Source organism: Hippopotamus amphibius, chromosome 4 (assembly GCF_030028045.1).
Source record: "Hippopotamus amphibius kiboko isolate mHipAmp2 chromosome 4, mHipAmp2.hap2, whole genome shotgun sequence".
NCBI lineage: Eukaryota > Metazoa > Chordata > Mammalia > Artiodactyla > Hippopotamidae > Hippopotamus > Hippopotamus amphibius.
Window position 1 is genome coordinate 175,170,053 of NC_080189.1, and position 25,794 is coordinate 175,195,846.

Sequence of the window (25,794 nt, forward strand, 5' to 3'; positions counted from 1 at the left end):
CACGTTCTTCCAACCCCATGATGGGGTCACAATTCCTTCTCTTTAGGTGTTACCATCTGGTTTTGAAGTTGCCTCAGGAAACCCACATGGAGTCATCTTTAATTCCCATGAGGCTCTGAAAGCATACATGGACATGAACCTCCTTTAGCACCTCTCTTTCCCTGGCAGGACTGCATTCTACTCATATTCCAATCTGAAAAGGGTGGGGCTCAGAATGGACTCCAGTCAGCAAAAGCTGAAAAATACAGAAAACCCGTTTTGCACAGAGATGGTTATCATTTTGTATTTTTCTAAAAACATTAAGGAAAATCCTCTATTATAAGTGTTGACATAAGAAATTTTCTATGTTTTCAAAATAAGAGAATGGAATGGTAAATATGTTGACAGACCAATTTGAGTTAAAATGGTAATTCTATAGTATTTTATCTAGTTTTTACGTTAATATTTAAATATATTTTTTCTAGGAACTGCCTAATGAAACTAGGAAATGAAGAAAAAATTATGATTATCATTTGTTCACTATTCAGACTTTCATCTGTGAGCCAGCTAATTGGCAGTGATATTTGTTGAGTTCACATTGTTTGTTCTAATCATTGTTTTGCATGTGTCCCATGGGTGGATGTTACGTATTTGGAACATAAATGCTATAAAAATTAATCCCCCTAGCAAGACAGCTGCTGCGACGGCAATAAGTGTGTGTCCTGGAAATGGCAGAGGGGCTTCGTCAACATAAATCTGCAACAGAAAAAGCAAAGTCTTTAAGCTTTCTGAACCCAGTAATTCAAAACACTGAACTTGACATGATTCCCACAATGGTGGAGACACTATTACTCATTTAGCAACATTCTGTCCAGACCAATATAGATATTTAGCCTCCACAAAGCTTAGAAACAGTCTCTTGACAATCTGACAGGTGGACAAATTCAATTTATATCCTATGTCTTTAATGGCAGAGGCAGGCAGATAGAATACTTATACGGCAAGAAAACATTCTGTGTTCAGTTACAGAGGAATGGGCAAAGTGCTGTGGGAACATGGTTAGAAGTGCCTGACTGCTTGGAGTAATCAGGGAATGTGCTTCCTGAGCTGGATCTTGAAGAATAAGAGAAGGAGGAGGAACTTCCCTGGCGGTCCAGTGGTTAGGACTCTAACCCCTACGTCCACTGCAGGGGGCACGGGTTTGATCCCTGGTGGGGGAACTAAAATCACACATGCTGCAAGCCTCGGTCAAAAAAAAAAAAAAAAAAGAGAGAGAGAGCAAGAAGGAGGAGAAGGTACATTTAAGGTAGATGGAATAAGCATATGCTCTTCCAAACTATCCTCTCTTTAGAAAATCCTCTGTACAAGTGCTGACACTGGGAAATTCCTGTATATTCAAAACATTTCCTCTGCCTGAATGGATACTTAATAAAAACAAGTTCCTAGAGGGGAGTTAGAATTGTTGGCAGAAAGGCACGGAGTTGTCTTTTTCTCTGAGGCTAGAGGCAAGGATGGGCGCCATGGACGTTACAAGTAGAACCAGGGGCATATGGAGAATAAGGTGGTTCAAAATTATGTTCTCCCTGTGAAGTAGGAAGAAAGATTATCTCTTGAGGTAGAAGAAAGCAGAGATGAATGAAAACACGATGGTGGGAATGTGGGAAAATGCCAGGACAGCATAAAGGATTAAAAAACTGCTTTAGGGTATAGATGAAGTTAAAGGTATCACCATCCTCCCAGCTACCTCAGGATGTATCTGTTTTTTAAGAAACAGTCCCATAAGCTATCAATTCTTTTATAATTTCTCTCGGATTCATTCTTTCTATTCCACTTCTGGTGGAATTCTGCAATTGTGAGTTTTATTACCTCACTTTGTATAAATAAGCTCCCCTAATAGCCTCCTTTCCACGCTGTCAATCATGTTGGCATAATAACATTGCCAGATTAATCTTTGTAAAACATCAGTCTGTCTATAAGACAAATTTTTAAACAAAGAGAGATTCCTTAATTTGCGACTATAGAAGAAACTTGATTATATAAAACTGGTAGCAGAAATGGAGTATCGAAAGCAACAGAATTTAAAAGGCTGAGTGGTGTGGAAAGCAGTGAGAAACTGTGCTTTCCAATTTGGAAAGATAATTATCTTCATGGTAATGGAGCAGCTGGTTTAACCATGTCCTGTTGTACTTGGAGGCTCAACCTATGTGCCCAGTGCTACTGGAATTATTGGGGACTTGACAGAAAAATACTACATGTTGAATAAGATATGCTACTGGTGGTTTTCAATATGGTGCTACAAGATAACAAAAATCTTTCTTTTAAAGGGGGCCCATCAGAGGAGGTTGGATAATCAGCTTTGTAAGAAAGATCTAGTCTGTTTGTGGCCAATGAGAGAGACAATTGTGCTCTACATATAATTGCAAAAGTGAATTTCCTTTTCTATGCTAAAGTTAGGAAGAGCCAGAGGAAACCATCCATTGTAATCATCATCTATTTTTTTCTCTGTTCTCTTCCTCAGTGTTGGATACCTCCCTCCATAGTCCCAACAGTCCTTATGGCTGACAGTAGCTCCTGGGGCTGCAAACTTCCTTGTCCAATGTCATCAAGAAAGAGCAAGTCCATGTCCCAGCACATTGAGCAAAAGTCCTGTGATTCACTCTGATTGGGCAGCCGTAGATCATGTGCTCATCCCTGAACACCCCTTTTCAAAAATGTTTATAGCTTTTCATTGTTGACACGGATGTTCCAAAGTTCTCGTTCAGACATTCAAGGTCTCCCACAATGGGACCCTAACCAACCTACTTTCTTATATATAACCTTACATTCCAGCCAAATGGACCTACCATTGAAGAGATTGCTTTATACCTTCCTATATCTGTCTTAGCTGCTGTTATTCTTTCCACCCAGAATGCCTTCCTTACCGATTTCTACCTAAAACAAAGTTTTAGTCACCTATCAGAAAACATAAAAACTTCACTTGCTTAATTAAGCTATTATGTTTCTAAGAGTAGAAACCTCTATCACTTGTGTATTCTACAGCTAAACTGTCTCTAAAGTACTTGAAAGCAGTTTTTCTTTAAATGTTTCCCTCCCAATCTTCTATGATTATCCAAATATTCCATGCCATCTCTAAAAAAGAGGTCGAATCCCAGAATCATAAGAGTATGTTCTAGACACGATGTCTTTTTATCATCAAAATACTTCAATTTGTGCTTCTTTAACACAAAGAATTTACTTAAATAACCAGAGTGCAATGATCAAAACCAGGATACTAACTCTGAGACAATGCTATTATCTAATCTACAGATTATATTCAAATTTTGTCAATGATTCCAATAATGTCTTTTATGATGAGAGAAAATCCAAGATTGTGCTTTGCATTCCACTGTTTCAGGACACTTTCTGAAGTAGATTTCAAGAACCTTTATCTTTTTTCTATTGTTTCTTAATGATTCTCTTCCTTTATTAACTGTGCTATCACTTCCTATTTTTCTTTTATTCATGTTTGTGGTTCTTCCTTCATTCCTGAAGATTTGTTTCTCTCTGTTGACACTTCTTTTTAGCCTGAAGAACTTCCTTAGGCATTTTTTTAGAAAAGTTCTGCCTACAGTGGATTACTTTATTTTTCCTTCATCTGCCTTTATTTCCCCCTCATTTCTGAAGGATGCTTTCACTAGCTATAGAGTTCTGGATGGACAGTCCTTCCTCCCTACACTATGACTGTCCCCAGTACATTAAGGATGTTGTACAACTTTCTTCTTGCGTCTGTGGTTTCTGATGAGAAGTCAGCAGTCATTCAAATTGTTGTTCACTTAACAGGCAGTGTTTTTCTCTGGCTGCTTTCAAGATTTTTCTCTACCTTTTATTTTTAGTAGTGTGATTATGATTTAGGCATTTAGGTGTAGTGTTTAGGGATAATCTCTTTAAGTTCATCTTGCCTGGGATTCATTAAGCTTTTTGAATTTGTCAATTTATGTGTTCACCAAATTTAGGACATTTTCAGCATTAATTGCTTTAGTTTTTTTTTTCCCCCTGCACCAATCTCTCTTTTCCTCTCCTTCATGGACTCTGGTGACATAAATATTAGACTTTTTGATAACTGTCACATAGGTCCCCGAGGCTATTCTTTTAAAAATCTTTTTTCTTCAGGTTGAATTTTTATTGATTCATTTTCAGATTCACTAATTCTTTTCTCTACTATACCCATTCTGCTACTGAGTCCATCTAGTGGTTTTAAAATTTTTAAATATTTGTACTTTTCGGTTCTAAAATTCCCATTTGGCTTTTTTAATAGCTTCTACTTCTCTGCTGAGAATTTCTCCCTTTCCCTTTCCATTCATTTCAAAAGTCTTTGCCTTTACCTAGAGCATGGTTATAATAGCTGGTTTAAACTATCCGTCTGATAATTCCATTTGCTGTCACTTGCTGACGGTCTTTTTTCTTCAGAATTGCTTATATTTTCTTAACCCTTGGTGTACTGAGAAACTTTGGATTGTATCCTGGATATTTAAGATACTGTGTTGAGACACTTTGTGTCCTGTTAAAAATTCTCTGGAAAATGTTGAAGTTTTTGTTTGTTTCAGCAGTCAGTGACACTGGTTGCATTCAGATTACAAGTAATGCTTCACTGTTTATGGGTGATGGTTCCAATGTCAGCTCAGTTTTCAAAGAAAGCCTTAGCTACACTATCGTGTCTTTCTGGCTCCTTTGCCCCTTAGGGGAACTTAAGTGGGTGTTTATATTGTAGTTTTGAAGCCTTTGCTAAGCTTCTTTAGGTGTGTTCTGCTCGTGTGCTGCTTGGTACTTGTGTTAGTGCATATGTAGAATCTGGAATCTCCTTTTCCAGCTCTCTTTTCTTAGGGATTTCACCCACACTTTCTTCTCCTAGAGGCCCTTTTCCCTACTCCCCTGGGAAGAGAGCTGGGATTCTTTAGTTTTAGCCCCCTGTACTATTATGCTGTTCGATGAAACTGGGGCTCTCCTTGGGACAGAGAGGTGAGAAAAAAAAAAAGAGAGAAATAATGGGGATTTTCTCTCATGCTTCTCATATGAGAGATGCTTCTTTTCCTAGATCTTCTATTTAGTGGGATGGACTTTCTTTCAGGGTCCTAGATGTCTGCACAGCTGCCACCACCACCCATCACTGCAGTTGTGCAGATTCATTACTGAGGCAGGGCCAGGACAGAAAGAAGAACAAGAGAGAGTAAGATTTTGTTTTTGATAATGTGGTATCAGTATTTGACAATGAACGAGCTATTAATCAATGTAATCAAATCCTTATTCCTTCCCACCCCCAACAGGCAGCAGATATCATTATATGAATAAGAGAAAATGAGTCATTGAACATCACAGGGTGATTTGGGAAGACTGATTTTGGTTTCCGATTCTTTTGGATCTTGATGGCTTTGGAAGTATTTAAGACTCTACTGTTACAATGCAAGTAACCAAAGGGAGGATAATACCCGAAACTAAAATGTTACAGACATAGGTCTCTGTGGGGAAGTGGGGGAGGTGGGTCAGAAAACCCAGCTAAATATGGAAAGTGGAGAGAGAACAAGAACAAACACAGGCACTTATTAAAATTTTCCCAGCATCAATTGGTCCTGTGACCTATCAAAAGCCCTAACTTTATCACTGCTGATAATGTCACCACTAGTCTCCAGGATCTCCCATCTCCAAGCCTTGTCCATCATACAAATTCTGCCATTTTTTTCTCTTCAGTGTCTCCTGGACAGATGCCTGTCATATTACTTCCCCAGCCATTACCCCATTGGATACCACTGGACACCTGTGCCTTCACTATACCTGAAATTCTTCAACCAAGTTACAAAAAGACACCCCTGGAACAACAGACACCCTGAAGTGAAAGAGCTCAGAGCCCTGTGGAAAAAACACACCAAGCATTAGCAACGTTGATATGTATGTTCCTTTAAGTAAAAACATACACTGAGGCTACTTTCCTTACAGATGCTGCATAGAAACATTTCAGTCTCCTTCCTAAGGTTCTTGGGCATATACTTCATGTATCAAAATAAAAATGGAGGGAGGACAAAAGTTTGAAACAGATATCTGGGCATTTGATAGCTGACTGTTTTTTTCTTTTTGAATGAAGCAACAGAAACATAAAATCTAACATGGCTTTGATGAGTACTTTGGGCTAATCCACACATTCATGGTTTTGATATGCCCTCTAACTTTTATTGGCTTTCACAACAATTAGCTAGATTATGTTAACTTGATGTGTTCTGAGGGGTAGCTGGACCCAGAAGACATGTGTCTGTGCACGTCCAGGTGAAGAATACTGAGCCCATTTCCCCCTAACTTTTGGAAATACCCTTTCTGCTCCACCTTGATAATCTATTAGTCTTGCATTTTAGCTCAAAAAAAATGGTAAGTTAATGTTAAACTCAACATTTAGCTATGTTTAGAAATATTAAAATAGCATCAAGGGAAATGGAGGAAAAATAAACTCCAAATACTTCAAAGATGCTATTTCCACCTTTCACGGATACCTATACTTTAAACCTAAAACCAAAGACATATAGGTTTTATCTAAGCTCAAAACAGGAAAAATAAAAATGCTGTCAACTTACTTTTATACTTAGGTTGAGGCCTAAAGGATTATACACTGAAGCATGAAGAATCGATTCTAAGTAGTCTTTCATTTTTTTTACGTTTTCTGGCACAGTGTGTTCTAAAATTACACAAAGTATATTTTAAGCACATGTATGCTATTTTCTCATTCTGTGTAAAGTATCTTAAATACATTAAGGTACAATGAAAGTTTCCACTCCATAACATGCCTAAGTTATACATACTTTCAGTTCTGCTTGACTCTGGGGAGAATATATTTAGAGGAAATTGAGCCTAGCATCTGACAATGCATCTTCTCAGGGGCATCATCAAGAAGGACAAGACCTCTGACCGTGTTAATTCAGGCTGACCTTTCTTTCCTGCCCTATGCTCATGACTATCTTGACCTGCAGATATTTCGGGTATTTGGCAGTGAGATAATTTCAGGACTACCTTAGTGGGTGGAAAATGATTTTCAGTAAGATAGCAGAGAAGTTCCACAATAAGATCACTTAAATCTTTTCCAAAAGAAGTCATCAGTTACTCCTGCCTTCCTGTAATTCTTTCTAAAACCAGACATGTAGTGTGGGGGTTAGAAATTGCAGTGGTGTAAAGGTACATGGGATCTAAAGGGGAAAAAAATGCTCTGATTGTAGCATTTGCCAGTTTTCAGGGTGTGAATATCTTTTTTTTAATTAAAAAAAATTTTAATTGAAGTATAGTTGATTTACAATGTTATATTAATTTCTGGTGTAGAGCAAAGTGATTCAGATATATATATATATATATAAATACTCTTTTTCATATTCTTTTCTATTATAAGTTATTATAGGATACTGAGCATAGTTCCCTGTGCTGTACAGTAGCACGTCTTTATTTATTTAGTTTACATACAGTAGTGTGTATCTGCTAATCCTAAACTCCTAATTTATCCCTCTCCCACGCCCTTTCCCCTTTGGTAACCATAAATTTGTTTTCTATGTCTGTGAGTCTGTTTCTGTTTCGTAAATAAGTTCGTTTGTGTCATATTTTAGATTCCATACATAAGTGATATCATATGATATTTGTCTTTCTCTTTCTTACTTTGCTTAGTATGATAATATCTAGGTCCATCCATGTTGCTGCAAATGGCATCATTTCATTCTTTTTTATGACTAATATTTCATTGTGTGTGTGTGTGTGTGTGTGTGTGTGTATCTCACATCTTTATCCATTCATCCGTCCGTGGACATTTAGGTTGTTTCCATATCTTGGCTATTGCAAATAATGCTGCTATGAAAATAGGGGTGCATGTGTCTTTCTGAATTATAGTTTTGTTGGGATACATGCCCAGGAGTGGGATTGCTGGGTCATATGGTAGCCCTATTTTTAGTTTTTTAAGGAACCTCCATAGTGTTCTCCATAGTGGCTGCACCAATTTACATTCCCATCAACAGTGTAGGAGGGTTCCCTTTCCTCCATACAGGATGTGAATATCATCATGGCTAAATTTAAGCAACCAATGGTTTAATAACCAGTATGCAATATGCTTGAATATTTAACAATCAGTGCTCAAAAAGAGCAGGCTCCAGCACACCACAGAAAATGAAGATGTTAGTTAAAGCAAAATATTTACTAATTCTCTTTGCTCGATTTTTCATTTCAAAAATACGTATGTGAATACCAAATGTCTGGATATTTGATAACATTTGGAAATTTCGCTTAACTCTATCTATTGGTCTATCAGTCTATTTACCTATTGATCTCCTTAAAAGTACGCGTTCTTGAACAAACACAAATATGCAACAAAAAATCATATATTTGAGGCAAAATTGAAATGTGGTAGATTTCGTTTTACTTATTTAGAAATACTTCTGCATCTTTTCAATTATTTTACCATAAAATATTTAAGAAACTTTTATCATATAATTAGAAGATAGATCCTATACATAATCTGGCAATACCTTTTGTATCTTCCTCCATAACATTGTAAAAGCAATGAAAAGGGACACCAGATCAACATGTAGCACAAATTCAATCAATCATTTTTGCTGCTAATCTACATAATGGCTCTGAGACACACAGATATAGAAAACAAACTTATGGTTACTAAAGGGGGATGGGGAGGGATAAATTAGAAGGTGGGAATTAACATATACACAGTACTATATATAAAATAGATAACCAACAAGGACCTACTGTATAGCACAGGGAACTACTCAATATTTTGTAATGACTTATAAGGAAAAAATCTGAAAAAGAATATATATATGTATGTATAAACTGAATCACTGTGCTGCATACCTGAAACTAACACGATATTATAAATCTAACTATATTTCAAAAAAAAGATTAAAAAAAAAGAGAAAGAAGTGTGAGATGATAGAAGTAGCGTGAACAGCAACATGACAACTTATTCGACTTCTTTTCTAAAGAACTCCTGGCTATCTCTTGTGTAAAGAGGTTTTGTAAACCAGTTCTCTAGGTAATAGCAGCAGTATTTATAAGCTATAATACTTGTAGAAGAAAGCACATCCTACTTAAGTTCCAGTTTTCCCTGTTATTCACTTCAGTCACAGTGACCAGGTATGGCGTTTCCACTGGGATATGTCCATCCTCACTGTAAATTTTCAAAGAAATTGGATATTGTATAACTGGAAACTTAAAACGCGGAACCTAAAATGCAAATGCCAAGAATGAACGTAAATTTGGAAAATTCAATACTAACTTCATTTCCTGGTAAAGAATGAATGGATGTATTCCCAAGAATTTGGCTATTCTAAATGAAATGTGCTTCTGAGAGTTTCTGTCTTCTCAGAGCGTGAAAAAAAAATCTGTCTCACAGCAGAATCAATGTGAACTCCAAAAGTAATATGCAAACACTGTGGTAACAAAACTCATGCCTTTCTATCAGCCTTTTTTCACAGGAATTTGCTATGATGGTATCCACACTTTTTCGGCTAGCCCATGTCCCCTAAGGTCCTGCATGAATTGAGTCTTGCCCAAATCCCTTACGGCCTTCTCCCTGCCAGTCATGATCTTTCAACCACACCTGTTAAACTCAGGCTCAGGAGTTCAAATCTAGCTCCAACATATATTAATGATATGATCTTTGGCAAATTACCAGGCTTCTCTGTGCCTCAAATGAAATGAGACAAGTCACGGAGAAGCCTTGGAACCGTATATGGTAGACAGTAAATGCTCAAGAAGTACTGGAATTCAGCAAGGGTGGAGTAGTGGAGATATATAATAGCAACCCTCATAATTTATTGAATGCTGACTCTATGCTCACTACTATAGTAAGTGACTTTATATAAAATCATTTAAAATAATGCCATATATAGTCTGACAAGGCCTTTGAAATAGATCTACTTGAAAGTTATACCAAATGCACAGGTAAGTCAGCTAATGCAGACACCAATATCAACTTGATACATGTCTGAATGCTTGGAGACTAACAGGAGGAAGTATTTGACACAGAACCCAGTCTCTTAACCAACATATTATACCGTCTTCTATTTTGTCACTACTACCTTGAGCTTCAAGTTCTATATTCCCAGAACCTGATACATATTAGATATTCAACACTTTTTTGAATGAATCAATATTCACCATAATCTAGTGTAGCGTTTGACAGATTATAAATTGTTTTCATATAGATACATGCATGTGTGTGCATCTTTAAAAGAACCTGTGAAATGAACAGGGCAATGCAGGTATTATTCTGTTCTACAGATGAGGTTAATTACCATGTCTGGGGACAATTAAAGACAAATATTTTAAGCTGTATATCATATTTAATTCTATGTCATAAGAAGACAGTATTTCTACGTCTTAGCTTTCACGTTTAACCAAAATGCACATTTCAAAATCTTATTAATATGACAGTACTCCATCTTCAGGAAATCAAAGATTATCTTACCTTTTCTCTGCAGTCTGAGAAAGCAACAGCATGTGAAAACTTCTGATCATTTGTGCAATTACACTCCTCCCGAGTAGACACATTCGCACACTGCTTGAATTTACCAGATTTCTGCAAATAGAATTAAAGTAGGTTGACGTGCTTTTTTTGGTGGCAGGATTTATGCAGACTGAGTAAATGTGCAATAAATATTTCTTCTCTGAAAGAATAAAATCCCCAAGAAGTTAAAATGGGGGAAAAAATCCACGAAAAGTATGGTAGAAGCACAGTATTTCTGAATTTTGTCTCCTTGCTTGGTAATGAACCCAAGTATCACTTAGCTGCTTGCCAGCTTACCTCAGGGCAGTTGATGGTCAACATGCACGGGACCCAGAAATGACCCTGTGTCATTGTGAAAGCAGTGATTAGGAAGCCCACCTCCCTGTCCTTGGCCACTCCCACCGCTCGCATGGAAACTGAGACCTGAGAGAGCGGACTTGATATGACCGGCCGGACTATGGATCCTCTCCAAATCTACTATTTTGTACTCGTCTCCCCTCACAGCAGTCACTAATGCTGTTTACAGTCTCCACTATAACCATCTACTTGTCATTCATTTCTTCATTTGATCACTCTTGTTAGAGATTGGTTTATTCATTTGTTCAAAGAAATGGCTTTCGATTTTAATAATCGACTCTATTTCTAAAAACCTTACTCTTCCTTCTACTTCTTTTAAGATTACCATTCTCATCCTCATTGTTTCTTTTTTTCTTCTTTTTATTGAGATAACATTTACCATTTTCAAGTGTACAATACAGTGGTTTTAGTAGACTCACAATGTTGTTCAATTATCACCCCTACCTAATTTTAGAACTAATTTGCTGCTTAGTTGGGGTCATTCAGCTCTTCCAATCTTTTGAGCTCTCTGTTTCACAATTGCATTTTAAATTTCTGACATCTTTTGTGTGTGTGTGATACGTCTCCAATTTTTTTCATGGTTGCAATATTTCCTTAAATTGTTCTGAAATAATTATTATGTTTATTCTAAAGTTTGCTTGTATTTATGATACCATTTTCTAAGCATGAGTTTTTTAGTTGTTGAGATTTATGCTTTTTTTTTATTGTGGAAGCTTTCTTGAAATATTTGGTGTTTTACAATTGTCTGCTTATCCTTGGTGAGTGTAACTGCATGCCACGTACATATCTGGAATGACATCACACGTGACTGTCTAGTAAGGGGATGATGCTAGTGTAACCAGAAGTCATAGTGTTGGTTCAGATGCACTTTCCCCCCAGCTGTTATATTTTGAGGTGATCAGAGGCAGAGTTACATCAATTTTGAGTAGTCTGCTCCACTAGATGATGCTATTATATTTGCATAACTTTTAGTTTAAAACTTATTGACCCCATTAAAGATCCACGAAGATGTTATGTTTATCTTGTTCACTGTTGTCTCCCCAGAGAGTATCTGTTGGCACAGTGTCTGATAACTCTGGAGATGCTGAAATTAACATTTGTTGAATATGTTAAAGGTGCCCCCCAAAACCTGTTATTTACTTATGTGTAAATTAGATATATTTCCTATTCAACTCCCAAGAAAATCTAGAAGAAAAAAATATCCAAACTAAGGATTTCCATGTAAATATATTAAACTCATATTTCAATAGAGAAGGCTTACATCTAGTGACATATCAGACTTTATCTTTGGAAGAAATTGGAATTGAAGAATTCAGTATTTGAGTTGCTCATTGCCTGGAGCAGAGCTTCTTACCCTGAAATCCAAGATTCAACAAGAAGTCAACCTCATGGTGTGTGTAATCATGTGTGTATGAATGTTATTATTAGTTTGTTTAACAATTTTTAAGTGCTCCCTATGTCTGGCACTTTTCTGGGTACTAAAGATATCATAGAGAATAAAATAGATTAAAAAACAACAACAACAAACCTGTCTTATGTCACTTACCTTTTAATGAGATACCGTAAATAAGTGGGTAAAGTATGTAAAACTGTAAAAGTGCAATGAAGAAAAATAAAGCAGGGAAGGGGGGCAGGAGTGGGTATCAGTGGAGGTGGGGTTACAATTCTAAATATGATGGTGACATTTAAGCAAAAACCTGAAGATGGTGATGGAATGTGCCACGTGACATCTGGCAGAAGTGTATTCCAGACAGAGGAAATTTTTGAAACTTAAAGACCCTAAGGTGCAAATACGTCTGGCATATTTGAAGAATAGCAAGGAGGCCAACGTGGCCAGAACAGACTGACCTGTTCAGTCTGGAAAAACCAGGTCAGATGTAAAGCCAAGGCTAATTCACGGAGGACCTTATAAACCATTGTAAGAATCTGCCTTATACTCTGAATGAGATGGGAAGAGGATGAAGCGTTTTGAACAAAAGGAACATTTTCTGTCTTTGTGTGTATGTTCATGAATGGATATGAATGTCTGCTTGTCCGTATGTATACACAGTTAGGTACATTTTTCTGGAGAGAGATTCCACAGGTATCTATGAGGTTCCCTTGGGAAGCCACCCCATGAAGTACTTTTCTTCTGAACCGAGTGGTCTCTCTCTGTTCTCTCTACCTTGTTCATCCCAACGCCAGAGGCAGAGTACTGCTGGTGTTTGGTTATTTTTTAGGCAGATCCTCGGCAGGAATTCAAATGAGTCTGTGTTGGAGCATACACTCTTCTCTCCTTTTGGACATCATTCCTTTCACAAGGCTGGAGCTGTGAGATGGGTCTGGGGCCCCTTTCATTTAAAAAATGACGCTCTCACCCTACCTATGCACTTTGAAATTCAAATGGGAGCTAGGGGGAGGTCAGGGGAAAAAAATCCATTTAGACTTCTTGGTCCCAAAACATATCCAGGCATAGCAGTAAGAGAAGAAAAGGCTAAAGTAGTAGCAGAAGGACCAGGGGTGACAGTAGTAACCATAGTAGTAATGGTGGTCATAGCAGCAGCAGCCGCAGCAGCAGTGATGATGGTGATGATGATAAGGGAGCGGGGGGGGGGGGGGGGGGACCTGGAGGGGGAGGGGGACGAGGAGAAGAAGCAGTGATGTGTCAGGGCAGATTACGCTTAATGCACCTTCTCATTGAATCTCCACAGCTAGGTCTGTCCATCTGTAATTTTACTGAATGAGTTCTTGAATTCAAATGAATACTAGTTTATCTGCAGAAAAAATATTTACCTTTGACTTGTGAAATAGATTTCTCGGTATGGGTTTGCTAGGATCTGCATGATAAAAATTATCTGTAAGTGGAATAGCAATTCCCATATTAGAGGGAGGCCTGTAGTTTATCTGAAAATGATTAAACAAAGATAGAGTAAAATTCATTATTATTTACTAAGTCTTTAATTTAAAAATCTTGATTTTCCAGAAAAGCATTCAAAACAAATATTTTACTTTTAGCTCCACGTATTTAAGTAAATTTCTCTTCCCCCAGCACTCCCTCGACCCTTGGTGATATTGAACACAACTTGGACGTTGTAAATAAGTGAAAAAAGTTTTAGAACCTAAAGTAGTTGTCATAAAGTCAATGCAATAAAGTTTAAACACCTTATAAAGAGTCTTAGTGACATATTTAGTGAATAATTCTCTGAGTTTGGTTATTTTTTTTGTCACAAAGAAAATTATAAGTAATGAGTTAACAAAGAGCAATAATTTATATTTTAAAAAGAGTCACAGACTCTGACAAGGCAAAAATTCAAATTGTTGCTATACTGAAATGGGACCAGTAAGATATATCGGCTCAGGATGAGTATAAGTCAATTTAAGGGCAAATAACTGTGTGTGTGTGTATATACAGCCACCATAACATAGCATAAAACATGATATTAAAAATAATGAGACTAAGAAAAATCATTATTTCAAAAAGTTTTCACATTTTAGTTATCATATCCTCAAAATCACAAGAGGATTCATGGAGTGTTTTGAGCATTTCAGGAAAGAAGTGGCCAGCCAATCACACAAAAGTAATATATCACTGGTACCCTTCAAACAATCTCAAGTTTCTTACTGGCAAAACTTTGATCATATTGAAACCCTGACTGTCCATGTGAACTCCACTGATCCAGTCTTCCAATGGGATAATTTCACCAGGAATGTGACGCATAGACTTGAGATAACTACAGCTGCTTTTCAACATTGGCACGAATGTTGTAACAAAACACTCAGTTGACGCTCCCCAGACAATAAATGCCACTGAAGTTGAGCCCTGGGAATATTGAAATAAATGAAAGTTATTTAAAATAACTGTTATCAGCTGAACTGTGTCTACTCCACATATTGAAGTCCTAACCCCCAGTGTATCAGAATGTGATTGTATTTGGAGATAAGGCCTTTAAAGAGGTAATTAAATTAATATGAGATCATTAGGGTGGGCTCTAATCCAATATGATGGGTGTCATATAACAGAAAATTTGAACACAGACACACACAGAAGGAAGACCATGAAAAGACACAGGGAGAAGACAGCCATCTGCAAACCAAGGAGAGAGGCCTTAGAAGAAACCAACCCTGCCAACACCTTGATCTTGGCTTCTAGCCTCTAGAACTGGGAGAAAATAAATTTCTGTTGTTTAAGCCATGCAGTCCATAGTATTTTGTCATGGCAGCCCTGGCAAACTAGTCAGTAGTCACCTAAAGAATAGAGAAAATGAAAAGAAATAGAAAATGAATGATAATGCAAAACAGAAATAGAGTCATAAGTTTGACCATAATGATCTGTTTGAGGATAAATCTTAACAGAAGACATATTCTTTTCCAGGAAGAAATACATTCCAATCTAATTGGCTGTGGGTGACATTTGGAAATGAGCAGGGATCAAGTGTTTATTATTAAATAAACTTTATCATTGGATGTAGTTGGATATAAATCCAACTTAGAACAGCAAGGCTGCCCTCATTCATTGATAAGCACCTGGACATTTGCTTTGATAATATGAATAAAGTAACTTCCATTGCTATACATTTTGAAAAGAAGATATTCACTTAGCAATCAGTGTATTTCACAAAAATACATTTTTAGTAGAAATTTATGTACCAAAAACACATTTAAATCTTGCACAATATTAAACATTCAACAAAATTAGATAAATTCTGTTTGAAATTTTCAAGTATTTCTGGAAATTAAAAAATGTAGAAATACTGATAATTGTAGTGATACAGTACACTCTGGTAGTTCTGCCCCTATCCCCATGCTCTGTAAGCCACTAAAGATAATATATTTTTAATGAATTTCTGCCCAAACACAGCGAACCAGAATCTAAGCAGGGTTCTACTACTAAAGGAAATTTGGGGTGGGAGGAGGGGGGAGGCATAAGTTCAATAAGAAATAAGGAAGTAAAGAGAAAAATCCAGAATACTGGAGATTCTACAACATAACTGACTCAGTTGCTACAATTTAATGGCAAGGCAAGAAAATGGAGTAGTACCTACCTTCAATTAAAAGAAACTTAAGAGATTAATAAATAACCACACACTGTGTGACTGTTGTTTGGATCCCAATTCAAACAAACCAAACATAAACATTTTTCCTTTTTTTTTTTGAGAAAACTGGGGGAATTTGATTATGGACTAGGTTTCATAGGATACCAAAAAAAAATTCATTTAAAAAATTTTAGGGATCATAATGGCATTCTTGTTATGTGAGAGTCAATACACACATTTTTTGGACATGTGTATGGAAACATAGAAGTGAAATGACATGATGTCTGTTATTCATTTAAATGATATGTCAGAATATAAACCAAAAAAAAATTAAATAGAGATGATAAAACAGAAGTATCAAAACCTTGATTACTGTTTAATTTGAGAAATAGATATATGGAAATTCTTCTTTTGTCTATATCTGAAAACTTTCATGACAAATAGATTTTAGAATTTGCAGAAAAATATTTATTGACACAAAAGGATTAAAATATATAATTAAGCGGAAAGAGCAAATTTTTAAAAATGTATATACAACGGTACACAATGGTTCCCAGTTTGGGGTGGGGTGGAGGGAAGGAAAATACTATAAATTCATAGTGATTGAACATTTTCTATGTGCCAGACATTGTTTTAGGTGGCCTACCTGAATTATCACATTTAATTCTCAAAACAATTCTATGAGGTAGGTATTATCAGTATCACTTCCATTTTATAGATGAGGAAATTAAAGTAACTTTCCCAAGTTCACAAAAAGCAGTACCAGCAGTGAAAACTCACTCAGGTGGTCTTTTCCAGAGCTCAGTTTTTTAACCTTTACCACACACAGCCTTTTTGTAATACCCCAAATGTTAAAAGTGCTTAGGCATCCTTGATAGGTAGGATTATACATAATTTTCTCTCTTTTTCTTAGGTTATATTCTAAATTTTCTATAATCAATAGATTTTTCTTTTTTAATAATTAAAGAAAATCTTACTTGACGTAAGGTTTTGCTGGCTGCAGAAATTTCCATTAGATAACTATCAGTGTCATCAAAATAGCCTTCAGCTTTAACTTCCAACAAATTTGGGTTTCCAACAACTACTTTCAGTAGTGGTATTTCAAGTGTTTGAACACCTATGGAAACAAAGCCAAGAGTGAACATGAAATCATGAAAATTTTAAGCAATTTCATAATGATTGGCTGATCAGAATTCTAGAACATCTACAGAATCTATTATGAAGGCTGTATAATGGCTACAAGTATAGCTAGGGATTTATATAGAGTTAACTTTAATAATTCTTAGAAAAATTTAACTTCGCAAATATTTTCTCCTAATTTTTTTCAAAGAAATAATGCACCTCTCCTCCCCTATTCTTCAGCCAGGTTCTCGAATGCGTGTAAAGGTCACTTGGATAGTCCTGGTCACACTGAGTTGGCAAACTCAGCGGAGAAACTGAGACTATATGCTCAATTTAAAGCATGTAGTCAGTTATTGCCAAGAGAAAAATCTAGGCAGTTAACAATATGTCATTAGGCCATTTCCTGCCTGCAGGGCCCCTGCTTGCAACCTCTCCACACTGAGAAATTTAATAGAAAGAGAGATTTGAAAGCCCATGTAATCTAATTGCCATCTTTACTAATTAGTAAGTGACAGCTGAGAGTGGTAAATAAGTTGCCTGAAGTCTCAGCTCTAGCAGTTTCCCTTAAATCAAAGTGATTAGGTCAGTGCTTCCTAAACTATAACTGGGAATTTTGTTAGAATGCCAATTCTGACTTAGCAGGTGTGAGGAGGGGGCTGAGATTCCACATCCTGTCCCCTTCATACCTTTATTGAGGTATGCTGACAAATAAAATTATGTATTTTTAAAGCGTATAATGTGGATATTTGTTGTACTTATATATTGTGAAATGATTACAATTAAGTTAGCTGATACAGCCACCACCTCACATATTTTGCGTGTGTGTGTGGTGGGAAAGCTTAAGATCTACTCTCTCAGCAAATTTCAAGTATACAATACAGTATTACTAACTGTAGCTATTATGCTATGTACTATATCCCCAAAGCATTTATTTTATAACTGGAAGTTTGTACTCTTTGACCAACATCTGCCCATTTTCTCTATCCCCTGGCAAACCAGCATTCTACTCTGTTTCCATGAGTTAGACTTTTTTTTTTTTTTTTTTTTTAAGAGTCCATATGCTAGTGAGATCACACACTATTTGTCTTTCTCTGGTTCATTTCACTCAGCATAATGTTGTCCAGGTTCATCCATGCAGTTCATCCTTCTTTTTTATGACTGTATAATATTTCATTGTGCATATGTCCCACATTTTCTTTATTCATTCACATGTTGATGGACACTTACATTGTTTCCATACCTGGGCTATTGTGAATAATGCTGCAATGAAAGTGGGAGTACAGATACCTCTTCAAAATACTGATTTTTTCCCCCTTTAGATATATACCCAGAAGTGGGATTGCTGGATCATACAGTAGTTCTATTTTTAACTTTTTTGAGAAAATTTCACACTGTGTTTCATAGTGACTGAACCAATTTATATTCCTACCAACATTGCACACAGGTTCCCTTTACTCTACATCCTCGCCAGTACTATCTCTTGTCTTTTTTATAACAGCCATTCTAACAGGTGTGAGGTGATATTTCATTATAGTTTTGATTTGCATTTCCCTGATGATTAGTGATATTGAACACCTTTCCATATACCTGTTGGCCATTTGCATGTCTTCTTTGGAAAAATGTCTATTCAGGTCCTTTGCACATTTTTAATTGGATTGTTTGTTTGCTTGCTATTGAGTTGCATGAGTTCCTTCTACATTATAGATATTAACCCCTGATCAGATATTTGCTTTGCAATATTTTCTCCCTCTGTATGTTGCCTTTTTATTTTGTTTTTTGTTTCCTTTGCTGTGCAAAAGCTTTTTAGTTTTATATAGTCCCATTTGTTTACTTTTGCTTTTGTTGCCTTTGCTCATGGTGTCACATCCAAAAAAATCATTGCCAAGACCAATGTAAGGGGGCTTTTCCCTTATATATTTTTTCTAAGAGTTTTATGGTTTCAGATCCTACATTTAAGTCTTTAATCCATTTTGAGTTAATTTTTGTGAGTGATGTAAAATAGGGGTCCAATTTTATTCCTTTGTACATGGCTCTCCAGTTTTCCCAATACCATTTATTGAAGAGACTATTCTTTCCCCATTGGCTCCCTTGTCAAAACTTAGTTGACTGTGTATGCATGGGTTTATTTCCGGGCTCTCTATTCTGTTGCATTGATTTATGTGTCTGTTTTTATGCCATTACCATAAGGTTTCAATTAATATAGCTTTGTAATATAGTTTGAAATTAGGATATGTGATTCCTCCAGCTTTGTTTTTTCTCAAGATTTCTTTGGCTACTCAGGGTCTTTAATGTGATATACCACATTAACAGAATGAAAGATAAAAAAATTATTATCTCAATAGATGTAGAAAAAGCATTTGAGAAAATTCAACATACATTCATGAATAAAACTCTCAACAAATTAGGTTTAGGAGGAATGTACTTCAACACAATATAGGCCATATGTGACAAGTTCACAGCTAACATTACACTCAGGCCCATAGCTAACTTCATACTCATACTCATCATACTCAAAGCTTAAAGCTTTTCCTCTAAGATGAAGAAAAAGACAATGTTGCTCCCTCTCACCACTTCTATTCAACATAGTACTGGAAGCCCTACCCAGAGCAATTAGGCAAGAAAAAAGGAATCCAAATCAGAAGGGAAGAAGTAAAATTGTGTCTTTTTGTAAATAACAGAATCTTATATTTAGAAAAACCTTAAGGCTCTACCAAAAAACTGACATAATATAAAAAGTTCAGCAAAGTTGCAGGATACAAAATCAATGCACAAAAATCAGTTGTGTTTCTATATACTAAGAATGAACTAGCTGAAAGAGAAATTAAGAAAATGATCCCATTTATAGCAGCATCAAAAGAACCAGAATATTAGGAATATATTTAACCATGAAGTGAAAGACCTGTACACTGAAAACTGTGACACCAGTGAAAGAAACGGAAGGTGACACAGTTGAAACTGAAGGTGAAAGACATCTCGTGTTCATGAATTGGAAGAATTAAAGGCAATTACAGATTGATTGTAATTCCTATCAAAATTTCATTGGCATTTTTCACAGAAATAGAAAAAAAACCCTAAAATTTGTACATAACCACCAAAGACTCAGCATTTCTAGCAAACACCGAGGTGATGCCAATACAGCTGGTCCAGGGACCACACCTTGAATAGCATGGACTGGGTTTTTCTTCACAAAGAGGCAACTGAGTTGATTTGCTGATTATTATTTGTTTCCTCAAACTGAACAAGTTTAATTGTATTTAACAACTAATTTGTTATATTTTAAAGCTAAAAAAGAACATTTGGCATTTGTACTGGAATATAGAGAAATAAAGGAACAGAATTTTTAAAACCCAGAAATGGTCAAAAGAATAGGTAAATTGCATTGTTTTAAAAAATCAGTGAAAAAAAAAACATTATTCAATAAGTGATGTTGGAACAACTATCTAACCACCTACAATACATCAAAACAAAATGTAGATAAAGAGTTAGATGAAAAACTAAAGCCATAAAATTAAAACCCTAAAATTACTTGAAGGATATATGGAAAATTAGTCTTATAATCAAAGAGAAAGGATTCTAAGGGTTTCAGAAAGAAGTTTTTCAGACATTTAGTCCACAGAACTGATGGAAATAGAAATATGTCTCCAATCTTTTTCAAAGCCTATAATTTTCATTTTTATAAACTGCACTTGGTTATGTTTTTCAAATAAGCTTTTTTTTTCTTTAAAAAGTAGTGTTTTGTCCTTTCATTATGGTTCATATGCCTTCTTTTATCTCTCTAATAGTTTTACATATTTTGTACTTTACAATTGTCTTTATAGTATCTTTCTGATTTTTCCATTAACTCAAGATTAAAATTTTGTTTCCTATGCTTGTTGATTTTCTTTTATTTTGGGTCATTTCCTTACATGGTTTTAAAACTCTTTTCCTCAATTCATGTTCATAAAGATTGATTTTTCTGTGGAAGTCCATGTTACCCAGTTTATGAAAGCATTCCTACAGAGGGTTTTGTGCTTCCTTATGTTGGGACCCAGGCATTCTAATAATTTCTCAGTTTGGGATTCTTGTATCTGGTGGGTAGTCTCTGGGTGTTACACAGTCTTGGAGTTTGGTTTTTTATAAGAAATTCTTTGAGTCCTATGGAGATGACAATCCTGCTACCTCCTTCTTTGGGTTGTTGGATAGAGTTTTACTTATTCCCTCTTCACCTCTTCACGATTTGACTGTTCCAGCTTTTCTTAATGTCTCAGTTTCAGCTTCCTACCACAAGGTAGAAATATCTAAAAGTCTACATCTTCTAACAATGCTTGGGCATTAAAACTCATCCTACTGCCTATATGGCCTATATCTGAGCCTCATAACCTTCTAGAAGCCACACATTAGCTAACGTTTTCAACTTCAAGTTCCCTCTTCATTGCTGGTGACAGGATTTTCTTCTTTCCCTTCCCTTCCTTCCGTCTTTTCCCCTCACTTTCTAGCTAAGTTATTTACTAGAATTTTTTGTTTTACTTTTTTCCAGTAGGCTTTCCCCCTCACCTTTAGGAAGTTTTATATTACTTTTGTAATAAATAAATACCTTGAAAAATGGATAGAAGTATAGAATTCTATTTAAAAGTCTTTTTTTTTTTGGCTTAAAATAAATACTTGAAATGATTATAACAATACCAAGGTAATTATAAGGTTTTCTTTTCAGAGGGTGGCAAAAATCTAAAATTCTGTGTAAATTTGGGCTGGTAATTTAACCTAATTTTCCTCATTGATTAAATAAGGATTATAATCTATACCCTTTTAGGGTTGTTATAAACATTAAATTTTTAAATGTATAAAAAATCATTTAATGCAGAGCTTTGCAGAAGTGCTCAGTAATTAGAGCTAATACTGTTATTGGTAGAGTGCCACCTACTACAGAAACCAAAGTTAAAGGAAATATCAGAGTATATTTTACACTCAAGAAAAGCAAAAACCTCTCCTTTTGATATTTCCCAATAAAAATAAACTTACCTTTCGTGTTAGGTATGACCTTAATTTTTAAAGTATGAGATTTCCCCAGGTCAATGTATTTCAGGACATTGAGGGACAGTGAATCGTCATGTTGTTGAAACCAGTAATTACATGGTCCTGAATGTATATTCCATGTTCGTCCATTCCTTTGCCCAAAGTTGTATAAGAACCAGGAGTCTTTTACAAAGGTCATATTGTTGGGTACTGTTTTCGGCATGGTAGCAATAGCTAAAGCATTCTCATTATCTAAAACCTCTGTAATCAGGAAGCTGCTGTAACCAGGAATCACCACAGTCTTCTCTATATCCGAATCTTGAAATGAGGAAGTAACACCTGAAGCTAAAACAGGAATCATTTGGTATAAAATAAAACAGACAATGTTCTCCAAACAATCCTGGTGGACATAACTGAGGAATACACTACTTGAGTTTTTAAACTATGGTCTTAACTAGAAAACACATTTGCCAGATTTCAGGTTATAATTCAAATTATTTTGTAGAAAGTGTATTGCAAATATGCGAAGCACAATTTTTACTGTGAAACTAGTTCTATAAAATCCTCAGCTGAAAAAAATCCCCACAAAGGGCTAAGTAATTATAAGAAAGCTGATTTCTTTACTATAGAACTGGTAAGAACCTTAATAAGCCAGAGTCTTTATTGTGATTTTATGAGAAGGATAATGCAGCTAGTGTTTTCCCTAGGGTCTAAAGTTCTGCCTATTACATAGCAGATGCTCAATAAGTATTTGTTGAATAAGTGAATAACTGATTGTTTAAGGACAGTATGAAGACTTAGAAGAAAAGAGGCTTGAGGGCAGAACTGTAAGAAGCACCATTATGTAAGAATGGGAAGGAAAAAAAATTCCCAAAGGAGACAAAGAAGAAATGATTGGAGAAAATCCATCGGAGAGGATATGAGGGAAGCCAAAAAATGGCTGTTTGAAGGAGAGGGAAGTCATCATTTTTAAATGCTTTCGAAACATATTAACAATGACACACCTCGTTATGAAAAAATAAATAGAAGTAGTCAGAAGAGAATCTGATAACTCCCTTTATTATGCACACATGCTCTAATTTTTCCCTTTTCGACAAACCAACAAAAATCCTTTCCTACATTCCTTCCAATTACCACGTCGTTTCTCTCCTCCCCCTCATCGTGAAATTCCCTGAAAGGGTTGTCTTTATTTGCTATCTTCAATCCCTCACCTCTCATAATTTTTTGAACCTAACCCAACCAGACTTTTGTCTACACGACTCCACCCAACAACAGCTTTTGTCAGGGTTACCAATGACTCTGACACAGATCCATTGGGCAGTTTCCTCTCCTTATCTTACCTCGCCTCTTGGCAGCATGTAGCACAGCATCACTCCTTCTTGAAGTACCTTCTTCTACTTGGCTTCTGAGACCTCTCTCTTAGTTCTTCTCCTAGCAGACCATCTGGTCTTTCCCATCTCTCTGACCACTAAATGCTGGAATGCCAGGGACTGGACCTCAGACTTTTTCCTTTCTATATCTACACTAGCTTTCCCAGTGATCTTATCTGATCTCATAGCATTAACTATTATGTATGCTGACCACTTGATTCCACTACTACCTTTTTTGAGTTATAATTGATATACAATATTAGTTTCAGGTGTACAACATAATGATTTGATATTTGTATATATAGCAAAATAATAACCACAATAAATCTAGCTAGCATCCATCACCACACATAGTTATGAGTTTTTTTCTTGTGAGGAAAACTTATAAGATCTACTCTCTTAACAACTTTTAAATATACAATGCAGTGTTAACTATAGTCACCATGCTTTACATTACATCCCTGTGTAACTACAAGTTTGTATCTTTTGATCCCTTCACCAAACCCCCACCCCTGGCAACTACTAATCTATTCTCTGAGTTCATTTTTTGTTGTTTGCTTGTTTTTAGATTTCACATATAGGTGAAGTCACACGGTATTTGTCTTTCTCTGTCTGACTTATCTCACTTACAATAACGCCCACAAAATCCATCCATGTGGTTGCAAATGGCAAGATTTCCTCCTTTTTTATGGTTGAATACTATTTTACTACACACACACACACTTTTCTTTATGCATTCATTTATCCATGGACGCAGGTTGCTTCTGTATCTTGGCTACTGTAAATAATGCTGCAATAAACAAGGGGGAGTATATATCTTTTCAAGTTAGCATGCTCATTTTCTTTGCGTAAATACCCAGATGTGGAATTGCTTAATCACATGGTAGTTCTATTTTTAATTTTTTGAGGAAACTTCATACTGTCTTCCATAGTGAGTGCACCAATTTACATTTCCACCGACAGTGCACAAGGATTCCCTTTTCTCTGCATCCTCCCCAACACTTTTTATCTCCTTTCTTTTTGATAATAACCATTCTAACAGGTGTGCAGTGATATATTGGTTTTGCATTTCCCTGATGATTAGAGCACCTTTTACTGTACCTGTTGGCCGTCCCATATGTCTTCTTTGGAAAAAAGCCTATTTAGGTCCTCTGCCCATTTTTCACTCAGATTGTTTGTATTTTTTGCTATTGAGTTGTATGAGTTCTTTGTATGTATTACATATTAACCTCTTATCAGATGTATGATTTGTGAATATTTTTCTCCCACTCCATAAGTTGCCTTTTCATTTTGCTGACAGTTTCCTCTGCTGTGCAGAAGCTTTTTAGCTTGATGTAGTCCCACTTGTTTATTTTTTCTTTTATTGTCTAGATGAAAAAAATCATTGCCAAGCTCAATATCAAGGAGCTTGCTGCCCATATTTTCAGGTCTTATGTTCAAATCTTTGATCCATTTTGAATTAACTTTTGTGTATGATATAAGATAGTGGTGCAGTTTCATTTTTTTGCATGTTGCTGTCCAATTTCCCCAATACCATTTATTGAAGAGACTGTCTTTTCCTCATTGCATATTCTTGGCTGCTTTGTCATAATTTTTTTTTAATAAATTTATTTATTTATTTATTTATTTATTTATTTATTGGCTGTGTTGGGTCTTGGTTGCTGTGTGAAAGCTTTCTGTAGTTGTGGAGAGCAGGGGCTACTCTTCATTGTAGTGTGTGGGCTTCTTATTGCAGTGGCTTCTCTTGTTGCAAAGCATGGGATCTAGGCACATGGGCTTCAGTAGTTGCAACGTGTGGGCTCAGTAGTTGTGGCTTGCGGGCTCTAGAGCTCAGGCCCAGTAGCTGTGGCACACAGGCTTAGCTGCTCTGAGGCATGTGAAATCTTCCCAGACGAGGGCTCAAATCCATGTCCCCTGCATTGGCAGGTGGATTCTTAACCACTGTGCCACTAGGGAAGCCCTGCTTTGTCATAAATTAATTGACCATATACACATGGGTTTATTTCTGGGCTATTTGGTTCCACTGATACACGTTTCTGTTTTTATGCCAATATCATACTGTTTTGATTACTGTAGCTTTCTTGTTTCTTTTTTTTTTTTTTAATTTATTTATTTATTTTTTTGGGGGGGTACACCAGGTTCAATCATCTGTTTTTATACACATATCCCCGTATTCCCTCCCTTCCTTGACTCCCCCCCCTTGAGTCCCCCCTACCCTCCCTGCCCCAGTCCTCTAAGGCATCTTCCATCCTCGAGTTGGACTCCCTTTGTTATACAACAACTTCCCACTGACTATTTTACAGTTGGTAGTATATATATGTCTGTGCTACTCTCTCGCTTCTTCTCAGTTTCCCCTTCACCCCCCGCCCCCTCCCATACCTCGAGTTCTCCAGTCCATTCTCTGTATCTGCATCCTTGTTCTTGTCACTGAGTTCATCAGTACCATTTT

The 25,794-nt window shown here is 36.2% G+C and overlaps 1 protein-coding gene across 1 annotated transcript in view; it reads right to left on the reverse strand.

The window, feature by feature from the left end:
* Positions 1-546: 546 nt before the first annotated feature.
* Positions 547-25,794, reverse strand: part of CATSPERB (cation channel sperm associated auxiliary subunit beta) — a 110,650-nt gene continuing 85,402 nt past the window's right edge. Inside the window, exons 19-27 of the mRNA XM_057733257.1 lie at positions 21,982-22,314; positions 16,839-16,978; positions 14,451-14,648; positions 13,622-13,732; positions 10,454-10,564; positions 9,072-9,207; positions 6,573-6,673; positions 5,785-5,859; positions 547-735 (exon numbers count right to left, since the gene is read on the reverse strand). Coding sequence (XP_057589240.1) covers positions 547-735; positions 5,785-5,859; positions 6,573-6,673; positions 9,072-9,207; positions 10,454-10,564; positions 13,622-13,732; positions 14,451-14,648; positions 16,839-16,978; positions 21,982-22,314 — 1,394 coding nt within the window. The remainder of the gene's footprint in view (positions 736-5,784; positions 5,860-6,572; positions 6,674-9,071; positions 9,208-10,453; positions 10,565-13,621; positions 13,733-14,450; positions 14,649-16,838; positions 16,979-21,981; positions 22,315-25,794) is intronic.